The sequence below is a fragment of the Euprymna scolopes genome, chromosome 15 (genome assembly GCF_053919585.1).
Source record: "Euprymna scolopes isolate OS-2025 chromosome 15, ASM5391958v1, whole genome shotgun sequence".
Taxonomy (NCBI): domain Eukaryota; kingdom Metazoa; phylum Mollusca; class Cephalopoda; order Sepiida; family Sepiolidae; genus Euprymna; species Euprymna scolopes.
This window is the reverse complement of record NC_136496.1, coordinates 130059818-130073454: the sequence shown is the minus strand read 5'-3', so window position 1 is coordinate 130073454 and position 13637 is coordinate 130059818. Positions and strand designations below refer to the sequence as shown.

Sequence of the window (13637 nt, the reverse complement as noted above, 5' to 3'; positions counted from 1 at the left end):
TCCAGTGATTTTGAAGAAAAAGTTTTTAATAGAATATATTTGTTGTTTTCAAGTCGGTTTCTATTCAACCCATAGTTGGGACCCTAACAGGTACTACCACTCCGGGTCAGAGTTGACCTGGGAGCAATGGCAATTAAAGGGTGGCTCCACACTCCCCAAAGCCCGCAAGCTGGGGCCTCACCACTGAATATAGTTTAAGGTCATATCCAGGACCAAAATCATGTGGAAGGCAGCAGGAGTCTTTGTAAAGTTAAATTTATAGTGATGGAAACGGTCACAGTCATCTGCAAGAATTTCTCTATTGTTGGTGAAGTAAAGTTAATTTTTTTTTGAGGGGGGGGGGTATTCTTTATTGCATATGATTCAAAAAATATATTTTTATTACAAGATATTAAAAACGTTTCATTTAAAAGTAAAAACTATTTTTCATGTAAAATTTTAAAATATATTTTTATTAAATAAAACAATTCTGAAAAAAAAAAAAAAATTTTAATGTAAAAACTAAAAATATATCTTGATTCTAAAATTTTATATAAATAAAACAGTAGATATACCGCTAAACTCAAATTACTGGTTACACGATACTGAAATTAACAGGAAATAGTAATCATACACCAATGATAATTTATAACAAGTAAAATCTTTGTTTGGATGGATGAATAACGTGTACAGAAATATGTCTCAGAAGTTGAAATGCAAAATGCCTATTTACACTTGCTAGCATATCTATTACTTTTGTGCATGCGCAAAATCATTCATAGCTTGAAGTGTTTAAATCTTTCTTATCTATCTGTTGATAGCTCAAACGGTAGGGAATGTATCTGGAACGCTAAATATTTTGGTTTCGATTCTAGCTGATGGTACCCAAGTCACTTTATTTCTAAACTTAAAATCAATGCATATATATATATATATATATATACACTTGTGCCCGATATTATTCATACCCCCCCCTTGAAAATTGAGTTTATTAGGTGTAACTTTGTAAGAATTTATTGTTTACGTCCATATTGATACATATTCTTAATAAACCTCTTCTGATCATTTTCGTCATTTTAAAATCTCGGGATACTTGTAATAAAAGAAATATACAGCTATTTATAAAATCTGCAATGTTCAAAAATAATCATACCCCCTTATTTTTTCAGTATTAATCGAGTTTCTGACTGTTTGTTTCCTGTTTGATTCTTATTTTGAATGCTTTTATACAACCTTTGATTAATTTCATTTCGTTTTTTGCATTTTTCAGAAATTAAAATGATATCAACTGAAAACCAATAAAAGAATAAAAATTATTAGAATGGGGAAGAAAAAAGAGCTTAGTAATGATCTTAGGACTAAAATTGTGAATTCACATAAGGATGGTTTAGGTTACAAGTCAATTTCCAAGAAATTTGAGGTCCCTACAGCAACAGTACAGAGCATCATCAAAAAATTCCAGAGCCACCACACAACAAACAACTTGATTGGTAGAGGAAGGAAAAGGAAACTGTCTGCTAGAGCCACCAGGAATATTGTAAGAAGTGTTAATGCAAATCCAACCACCACTACTAAGGACATTTTAGAAAATCTGGAGTCTTCTGGCATAAAAATATCAAGGCAAACATTGCAAAGGACTCTGCATGAAAATGGTCTGAAAGGAAGAAGACCAAGAAGGACTCCATTGCACACCGGAAAACACCTTGCAGCACGTCTAAAGTTTGCTAGGACCCATGTGAATTCTCCAGAGTCCGTTTTCTCAAGTATTTTGTGGACTGACGAAACAAAAATTGAATTGTTTGGCCATATGGATGCTTCTTACGTTTGGAGGCAGAAAGGAGAAGCTTACAACCCAAAGAACACCATACCCACGGTGAAACATGGTGGTGGTAGCCTAATGTTTTGGGGCTCCTTTTCGGCTAGTGGTCCAGGTAGTTTGGTCAAGATAGATGGAACTATGAAGAAGGAGCAATATTTGGAGATACTCCAGAAAAACATTAGACAGGATGCGGAGAAGCTCCATTTAGGACCAAACTGGGTCCTTCAACAGGATAATGATCCAAAACATACTGCCAAAATAGTCAAGAAATAGTTTGAGGATAATCAAATTAATGTTTTGGAATGGCCTAGCTAGAGTCCCGACCTGAACCCTATCGAAAACCTCTGGCACATATTGAAAACTGAGGTTAAAAAGCGGAAACCTAGAAATTTGAGGGATTTGGAGAACTACTGCATTGAAGAATGGTCAAAAATCAGTGTTGATGCTTGTAAAAACCTTGTTGATAAATATTCAAAACGGTTACAGGCAGTTATTAAGAATAAAGGGCATGTTATTGACTATTAGTAAGAGAGGTATGAATAATTTTGAACTAGTGCCATTATTGTTTTTCTTTGTATAATGTTTCAAACTTGCATAATTTATTTATTTGTTGAGTTTAAATTAAATGCTTATGCTTGATTTATTGTTTGAAATCCCTTTAATATTGTCTACCTTCTGGTTTGAGCAATATTCTTATAGAAATCTCAAAGATCCGAGGGGTATGAATAATATCGGGCACAAGTGTATATATATATATAATATTCACTAAAAAATTGGTTCTATAATAATAAATATGAAATCTGCATGAATTAAAATATATTTAAGCGTATTTTATGATAGGGCAAGGTCACCCATCCCCTCCAAGTTAAAAATAAAATCATTCTAAGAAAAACATTTCAATGTAAAGAGTAATTTTTTATGTAAAGTTTTAAAATTAAATTAAGTAAATATTAATCAGAAGCGGAAATCAAAATGAAATAAGATTATTTCACTGAACCAAGATTTTAGGGGAGAATCGTTTTGTGTTTCTAAAAAAAATGGTTCCAAAAATTTATCATTTTCAGCTGAAGAGTCTTGCATTATCACAAAGTCAATCTGAATATTTTTGAAGCAGATGGTTTTTCTATTCTTCCACCTCTTCCATTCGCACTCTTCCACTTTCCCCTTTCATTCTCTCTACCTCCATCAAAACATTTGATGTTCTTAAATTGTTCTTTCCAGCTGACAATTTTGTAAAGAATTAGAATTTTTATTAAAAAAAAAAAATTCCATAAAAAAATATTTTTATGTCGCTTTACGTGAACATTTTTTTGAAAATTTATCATCAGGTGGAGATTGTTATAAATTTTGTTTTTTTAATTTTATTTAGTTTTTTATGTAATCATATATTTATATATATAATTTTATTCAATGTTTTGTTTTTAAATTTATCAGGTGGAAATTGTTATAAATTTTTTTTTTTATTTTTTTTTTTATGTAATTATATATTTATATATAATTTAATTCAATGGACACTATGCATTACGATCATCTATTGGTACCTTTGGTTTCAAGAAACACTTGAAACTCAACCTACAGAGTCAAAGATACCAAATGTGAATTACATTATCATTACATTGGCTGATGAACTTGTCATATTTGATATCTTTAACCTTGTAAGTTGAGTTTCCATGTATATTATTAACAATAATATATTAAAATAACACATTAATAATAATATATTAATAATACTATCTTAAAATAACACATTAATAATACTATATTAAGATAATACATATTATTAATAATATATCAAAATAATACATATTAATAATACTATATTAAGATAATACATATTATTAATAATACTATATTAAAATACATATTAATAATACTATCTTAAAATACATAATACGATATTAAAATAATACATATTAATAATAATATATTAAAATGCATAATATATTAAAATAATATTAATAATATATTAAAATAAATATTAATAATAATATATTAATACATAATATATTAAAATAATACATAATATATTAAAATAATGCATATTAATATATTAAAATAATGCATATTAATATATTAAAATAATACATATTAATATATTAAGATAATACATATTAATATATTAAGATAATACATATTAATATATTAAGATAATACATATTAATATATTAAGATAATACATTATTAATAATATATTAATAATACTATCTTAAAATACATATTAATAATACTATCTTAAAATACATAATAATACTATATTAAAATAATACATATTAATAATAATATATTAAAATGCATAATAATACTATATTAAAATAATACATATTAATAATAATATATTAAAATGCATAATATATTAAAATAATATTAATAATATATTAAAATAATAAATATTAATAATAATATATTAAAATACATAATATATTAAAATAATGCATATTAATATATTAAAATACATATTAATATATTAAAATAATACATATTAATATATTAAAATAATACATATTAATATATTAAGATAATACATATTATTAATAATATATTAATAATACTATCTTAAAATACATATTAATAATACTATCTTAAAATACATAATTCTATATTAAAATAATACATATTAATAATAATATATTAAAATGCATAATATATTAAAATAATATTAATAATATATTAAAATAATAAATATTAATAATAATATATTAAAATACATAATATATTAAAATAATGCATATTAATATATTAAAATAATACATATTAATATATTAAAATAATACATATTAATATATAAAAATAATACATATTAATAATATATTAAAATACATAATATATTAAAATAATGCATATTAATATATTAAAATAATGCATATTAATATATTAAAATAATACATATTAATATATTAAAATAATACATATTAATAATAATATATTAAAATACATATTAATAATATATTAAAAAAAATACATAATAATACTATATTAAAATACATAATTTATTAAAATAATGCATATTAATATATTAAAATAATACATATTAATATATTAAAATACATATTAATAAATTAAAATAATACATATTAATAAAAATATATATTAAAATAATACATATTAATAATATATTAAAAAATACATGATAATACTATATTAAAATAATACAGAATAATACTATATTAAAATAATACAGAATAATACTATATTAAAATAATACAGAATAATAATATATTAAATATAATACATATTAATAATATATTAAAATAATACATATTAATAATAACATATTAAAATACATATTAATAATAACATATTAAAATAAATATTAATAATAATATACTAAAATAAATATTAATAATAATATACTAAAACAAATATTAATAATAATATACTAAAACAAATATTAATAATAATATACTAAAACAATACATAATATATTAAAACAATACATAATATATTAAAATAATACATAATATATTAAAATAATACATAATATATTAAAATACATAATAATATATTAAAATATATAATAATATATTAAAATACATAATATATTAAAATAATACATATTAATAATACTATATTAATAATAATATATTAAAATAATACATATTAATAATACTATATTAATAATAATATATTAAAATAATACATATTAATAATAACATATTAAAAATAAGAAAAATGTGTTTGGAAAACAAGATGTTGGGATTCTCATTCCATTTCCGTCAGAATCAAGTTTTCCTGCAAATCTCATTAAAAACAAACAAAGCTTTAATACTCTCTTTCTTACACATCCAATGTAAGAAAACGCATTTAAAGCTGTAAACCCACTGCCTCCGGTTGAGACGGCTGTTCCTACCTTGTCTGCGAGGTACAGAGATGGTTGCTTTGGAAAATGAGCAAAGTAGATACAAATCGAGAAACGCTTTGCTATAAACAAATTATTGAGTCAGTTCACTAATCTGTCACTGGCTATGCATTCATTTCACCACTTACTGACAGCATTCACACAATACGAGTTAAATTTGGTTTGAGGGGAGGACAGTCTTATTCTTCATTTTATTTATTTTTTTTATTCTCCATTCTACTGCTCTCATTTTGAGAGATTTTTTTATGTTTTGGTCAATGTAACCTCCGACCTTCTTAAGGTGTATTTTGTTAAACTCACAAAATTTAAAACAGAACTCTTTATTTAATCCACAGAGGTAGCATGCTCTTGTTCCATCAGCCATGACTAGGTAGAAATCCTAAATAATTTGCAATTGGATTTTGAGTGTCACCTGAACCTTCAACCTCCAGAAGAGTGTAACTTTACAACTGAATTTTACAAGTACTTTATCCATTAGCCCACGAGTCCAAATAATACAAATTATCAATCATCTCAAAATTCGGAAACAGCAATTTTCTCTTGTGTTTCTGATGATCGTGTTGTGTGTTGTGTTCATCCCATGTGTCTGTAGTTGTTTATCATTCCTGAAATAATCTGACTGGAAGACTCAAATTCTGTCATAAAATTAGATATCAACTTGATTTTGGGCTCCCATCGTAAACGGCACAAAATAAACCATGTAAAATGTAACTAAAAATAATTAGATTAAAAGAAATAGAAATTAATTAACGTATTAGGTCTACCAAAAATCATTTTTGTTCTTTTACATATGAGACCAATTTTCTTTGATAACTTGACGCGTTCTACTTCTAAAACTTGAATCCTCTTGTAAGAAATAAGGAGTGAAAGTGAACCCAAGCAAATGCAATTTTTTTTTCATCGTCTGGAGATCATATTAGAATAGACAACAGTTTTTGATCCGAGGAGTCTCATCCGACATTAACAAAAAAATTTAAACTTTTTTTTATTTGCATGTTGAAAAAAAAAAAGATATGAAGTAGGTAGGACATATGAACACGTCTGAAGTTAAGATGTATCCAAGTGAAACGTGAAGCACGAACTATGATGAGAGATCACAAGAGAAAGTTCAATGTGTTTCAAATGTTTGGAGTAACGTTGCAAGACAAAAAAAAAAAATGTGAATATCAGAAAGAAGCTTACTATTAAAAGATACATCAACAACCTTATTTCAAAAGAGATTTCAAAATGGTTTGGAGACATTAAGATTTCATTCAAAAAAGATAAAGAAGATAACTACTAAAGAGATGGGTCAACCAGATAAGGGTTGAAACTAGCATGCCATATCTGACAACTGAAAGGCCGGCCCAAGATCACAATACGTAGCAGAATTTTGTTTTCAAGCATGTGATGAAGCTCTCTGGCTTCCAAGTCAAGTCAGCAGTGTTCTGGACACTTCCAAATTTTAATTTTTTGTCTAATTTAAAATTATATGAGAAAAAAAAAGCATAGATTCACATTAAAAAAAAAAAGTGCATTAATCCGACTAAAAGTAATATTTTTTTGAAAATCACAAATTTGAAAATTTACATTGCATATAAAATTTATTGAAGAAATGCAAACATTTCATTGAAATTTGATAATTCTTGGATTTTTGGTGATTAAAAAAAGAATAACACAGTTTGTTTATGTATTGGAGATTTTTTTTCTACAAATGAATTATCATCTAATATCTCAATGCTGATGCAATTCTCTACATAAAAGTCAAGTACGTCCAAGGATGGAGTACTGTTGCCACATCTGGGCAGGAGCTGCTAGAAAGTCTTATCCTGCCTTGACAGAGTTCAAAATAGACTTTGTAGTCTAATGGGGGTACCCTTTTCTCTTCCCTGCAACCTCTTTCTCACAAGAGAGACATTGCGAACCTGTCTCTGTTTTATCGTTATTTTCATGGCAAGTGCTCGTTTAAGCTCCAATCTATGGTCCCCCCTCACCAAACTTTCATGAAAAACACTCCTCTAGCTGAAACCACTATCAATAATTTCCCCCACTCTTTATCTGCGCCTAAACCTAAACGTAGATTCCATGAACAAAACTTTTTCCTTAGAACTGTGGAACTCTCTTCTATTTGCCTGCTTTCCAGCTGACTACAATTTGGTAGTTTTCAAATCCAATGTAAACAAATTCTTGATGAATCGTCCCCTTAAGTAATCCAATTTACCAAGTTTCCACTACTAACGATTACTAGGATAGTGTGCTATTAACTGCTGTACACTCAATAACTCTTATCCTCGAATGGACCTAGGACCTTGATAAGTGGTGATTCCTATGTAAAAGAAAAAAAAATTCCATGGAACGTGATGAACTCAACACCAATGTCTAGCTCCTTATCCTAAGACATTCACAGCAACAACTCGTGTCAAACCATGTATATAAAAACAAACTTTCTTTCTTCCTTTGTGTGCCTAGCGACAAGTAGAATTTTTATGAACACACTTTCTCTGCAAGGATTTCTCGTCTATGGAACACAATACCATGGGACTGCTTCTTTGTAGATTACAACATGTTCATCTTCAAATTTAATGCCAACAGATTTTCTGTCAAAAATAGTGGCAGTGAGACATCAAATTTCATTCCATTAATCGTTTTCAAATCTCTCACCTTTTAATTGACAATCAGTTCATCTTATGAGCCCTTATCCTCGAATGACTTTTGGACTAGGTAAGTGATTGACTCATTAGTAAAAAAAAAAATAAAATAAAAAAAAATTAGGGTTAATGAATAAATATAAGGGTGAGATTGTATGACACTGATGTGTCAGCGTTGTCTCTCTGTTCAAAGCTTTACAAAATTTGCTTTAACACTAAAAAAAAAAATGTACAAATCTACAATATAAATGTTATCTGTCTGTTTAAATGTATGTATGTATGTATGTCTGTCTGCCTAAAACTTTGACAGAGGCGATGGATTTTCACGAGATTGGTATCGTTTTGAAGCTCGACCCTTCAGACAGCAAATAACGAAAAATTAGCCAAAAACATTAATTCCTTCACCCACAAATGGGCACTTTTCTACAGGGAGGGGGATCGCTTCTTTTTTTTTTTTTTTTTTTTTCGCTGATATTTTCGAAAGTCATCCTCTCTTTTCGATTGTCTACCCTTAATTTAAATCTACATCACTTCTGGTTTGGCGATGGGTGCAACAGCAAAGGCATCAGGGTTTTTTTTAAGCTCGTTGCCTCCTTCGTGGTATGGGTTCAAGCCTGCCTGCCTACTACCACTTTTTTTTTTGCTCAACACACATCTCCAAACACCCGGGCAACGCCGAGCACCCAGGCTAGTTAAAAAAAAAAATTTAAAAAAATACAACAATTTAGTTTTTTGATAAAAGAGGGTCATCTCGATCAATAATGATTAAACATTGTGATAACAAAAAAAACAAATGTTCCACCTGAAAAACCGGTTGCCTATAGCGAGCACTTACAATAGCTGTAATTCCTTGCTCTTTACACAGCATAGCCAACGCTATGAGCAGAGTACTGAGGAGCAGCCAAGGCAGCGAGAAGTCAGTCGGGATTCCTGCATCATCCTCTTCACCTAGAAAAAAGGTTTGAAAGGTCAAAAATAGATCAACATTGTTGTGTACATTTTATTTACATCGTTTCCAGGCGGTTAGACACAAGGTAAAGTGTTGGTTTGATGAAAGGTTTTCTCTGGAATGAACAGGATTTGAATATGACTCACCCAGGTGTCGTTAATCACAATTGTGTACATCAATTTAAGCAGAAACTCATCCCGTGGTATCACCATAAGTGAGGTACTTAAGTATAGACACAGCCAATCACATCACATTTTATGTATCGATTTTCAGTATTTACTTCAACAGTCCTCAATGTGAGTAGAGGTAGATAGAAAGTTCTGAAAATATATACGGCAAGTAAGCTGCACAGAAGTTTTTGCATTTCATTCTCTAATTCATCATGCAATAGCCGAATCCTCACAAGCAGGAAACGCAGAAAATTCTGAGTAGCTTAGTTGCCATATATAAGTGACATTGTCTGTTTGAGGAATGGTCTTTACCAGACTCCTCTGTCAATTATTAGTTTACAAATTTGAAACTTGATATATAGAGGATTTGGACCTGTGGAATAAATTCGGTTTGGTTTTTAGCTGGTAAAAATAGCTGCTAAGGGTAAAAATTGAAAAAATCTGAACTTGGCAGGCATAAGTCAACTTAAAGTGCTTCTTTATACATATGCAAATATACATTTATACATTAAATTACATTTTTTTAAAGTTTTTTATGCATATGGATTTAGGTCAGACAGTAAAGACTAAGGCTGTCTCCTCTCGCCTTTCTGTTTATTGTAAACGCTTCCTTGTATACAGTTAATTGAACACAAGTTGCCATTTTACACACACAAGAAAAACATGAGAAAATTTGTGGATTTATACATTTGATGAGAGGACGAGTATATAACTGAACATGAACTGGAAATTGTAAGATAGGATTTCATCAAATTGTGAGCCTGTCATTGTTTTATTGTTATTTCCATGGGAAATGCTCGTCTGAGCTCTAATCTCTGGTGCCCCCTCGCCACTCTTTGACGAAAAACACCAGTCTAGCTGAAACCACTGTCAGTAATTTTCCCCACTCTTTATCTGTGCCTAAACCTAAACATAGATTCCATGAACACAGCTTCTTTCTTAGAAGTGCACGCCTGTGGAACTCTCTTCTGTTTGCCTGTTTCCCGCCCAACTACAACTTGGATGTCTTCGTCCAACATAAACAAATTCCTGATAAACCGCCCCCTAAGTAAGACACTTTATCAGATTTCCTTACTAATGATTACTACGATATTGTCCCATTGATTACTGTACACGCAATAACCTTTATCCCCGAGTGGCCCCTAGGCCTTGATAAGTGGTGACTTCCATGTAAAAAAAAAAAAAAAAAAAAAAAAAAATCATGCTTTGTCTGAAACTTAGAATTGAACACCTTACGCACTTGCTGCCTCAAATGGTTTCGCTATGTACAGTATGTGATCTCTTGTATCAATTTCTTAACGTGTCTGGTGTCAACTTTTTGGATTGGATTGCATGAAGTGTAGGTGCAAGATGTTGCTTATCCTGGAACACATTCTAAACAACAAAACTGGATGAAGATAAAGAGATCGGACAGGATAGCATCCATTAGGTTAAAAGTGAGCACATCTTGATTTTTAAGTAAATGGCATCAAATTACAAAGTTTTTTCAAAATTTCCGATCATTTTAAAATAACAAGACACCTTATTCCACAAAATTAAATCCTTTCTAATTTTAGATAATTTTTAATTTCATTTAAATTTGGGTTTTAGCTGGGGAAAAATCGGTGCAAAATGTGTGAAAATTAAAAAAATGAAATTTGTCAAGTGAAGATCGAATGACGGCATTACGAATATGCATGAATAATGTAATAGTTATTAGTTCATATTTTAATTTTTAACTTTGCAATAAACATGTCTTCATAGCTCAGGCATTAACATCAAAGGAAAAAGTAAATCGTAAGCTAAACGTTTTGGTTTTAATTCTCGGTGGTGGCACAGGAATCATTTTTTTTTAACTTTTTTAATCATTATTATATATTAGGTCCAATACAATATAATACAAAATCTGCATTAATCAAAATATCATATTTAAACATATTTTACGACCGGGCAATACCGAGCGGCCTGCTAGTAGAATGATAAGAACGGATCAATCAAGTACCAGAATCAATTTTATAAAATTTACTGAATCTCTTGGAATTTTTCAGTCATAGCTTTTCATTTTGACATGAAAAGGGAATAGCACTTTGCTGATCCTGACTGGATTAATACTATCATTTTTATTTATCTGGAATATTTTTACATTTCAAACCTTCTATGTCTGCATTCTTTCTGCCAATTTTTGCTTGGGACAACTACAGTTAAAATTCGCAATTGGATAATTTTCTTTTCTCTACCATAGAATTATTTCTTTTGCATCGTTTTTCTATGACAAGAATGGCTTTCCACTCAAGAAAAATATTTGATAAAACAAACAAAATTGCATGTATAGTTTTACCTTTTTTATTATCTCATCTGACAAATTTACAGATAAAGCATTTTCTTAATTATGTGTAAACAGCAACAAAAAACGGAAATGACTACAAACATTTTTTCTTTTGTTTCAAGCATTGGGTGGAGTGCTACTAAAATGTGTGAGAAGGAAAGACAAACATTTTGTGATGATGTATTCACAAAAGAACATTATCTTAAGCAAAAGATGAGGAATGAATGATTAAGGTCAATTAGCACACCCAACTGATGACAACAACTACAAAAAAAAAAAAAGAAAAAAAGTGATTAATGGCTGTCCAGATAATTTGCAGGTTAAACAATTGCTCACAAATAAAGAGATGAAAAAGGATTATGTAAGATTAGAATTTATTAAGATTAAGACTGATAATAAAATAAATAAAAAAAAAAGGGGGAAGAGCAGTGTTGGGGTGGGGGAGAGCAGGTGAACAGTAGCTTAAGCTGGCTTTTCTTAGGAGACGGCTTTAAATACAACCTTCCTCTTACATAAGATCAGAAACACATTTCCATATATATAATTCAATCTCACACACAAATCTGTTTGCACAAACTTTTATTTCACCTTGCAAAAATAAAAGAAATACAACATTTTATTTAATAAGGTAGAGCTATTATATATTTCTGATGAGAAGCATCTATGATTGGATGGATAAAGCAAAAAGAACCAGTTAGTTTTCTGCCTTGTGCCAACTTTGAATGAGGTTTTCAAACAGGCATGAAAGTTGATTACACAAACATTGCATTCTGAAATTTGATTTGAATGCATTTTAAATCCATAAACAATCAATGTAAGCAATACAAAACTAAGAACTGTTGATATTGCGATACAAAATTAAAAAATTAATGGTTTAAAATTCACTGTTTATAGTAAGAACTGTTGATATTGTGATACAAAATTAAAAATTTAATGGTTTAAAAGCTAAACAAGTTCAGAATCTTTTTCAATAAATAAAAATATTTATTTATTGAAATTAAATTTGATATTTCGATCTATAACAGAATCTTTAATTTGAATAAATATGTTTATTTATTGAAAAAAATTCCGCACTTGTTTGGCTTTTAAATCATTGAATTTTGACTCCATATATTATTTTTAAATCCACAAAGAATTTATTTCATTTTTATTATTAATATCTAATCATATATATTTATTTCATTTTTATTACTAATATTTGATTATATATGTTTATTTAATTTTTATTATTAATATTTGATTATATATGTTTATTTAATTTTTATTACTAATATTTAATTATATGTTTATTTAATTTTTATTACTAATATTTAATTATATGTTTATTTAATTTTTATTACTAATATTTAATTATATATGTTTATTTAATTTTTATTACTAATATTTAATTATATATGTTTATTTAATTTTTATTACTAATATTTAATTATATATAGTTATTTATGGACTTAGAATGCATTTCAATCAAGTTCCAGAAAGGGAGATTTGTATAAGTAATTGCTTAAATAGTTTGTATTAGATCCTATCATAAAATGTTCGATATTGCAGATAGATATAAGAAAAATCGAAAATTTACAAAATTTATTAAATCATCAAATGTTCAATTAAGGAATATAAAAAAAAAACTGATCCTTAATCCATGGATTTTCAAAGATAAATTCTCAACGGAAGAAAAAAAAAAAGACAATAAATTACTGACTAGCATAAATATAAAATTTGAAAAATTGTAAGGAGATAATTTTTTTACTGATGTTTAAAGAAAAAATATCAATGAAAGTTTAAAAATTTTGTAGAAAACTATTGTATCAGTGCAAATATTGAAAGTAATTTGAAAATGGTAAAGTAGAATCGAGCAGTTCAATAGCATCCAATGGCAAAGGTTCACAAACTTGATTATTATTTATATATAGATACACAGAGAATGTGTGGGTA

General features: G+C 28.0%; 1 protein-coding gene across 1 annotated transcript in view; it reads right to left on the bottom strand.

Annotated features, from left to right (window-relative positions):
* LOC145294138 (protein O-mannosyl-transferase TMTC4-like) overlaps positions 1 to 13637 on the bottom strand; it is a 166433-nt gene that overhangs the window by 43274 nt on the left and 109522 nt on the right. Inside the window, exon 5 of the mRNA XM_080141244.1 lies at positions 9117 to 9229. Coding sequence (XP_079997370.1) covers positions 9117 to 9229 — 113 coding nt within the window. The remainder of the gene's footprint in view (positions 1 to 9116; positions 9230 to 13637) is intronic.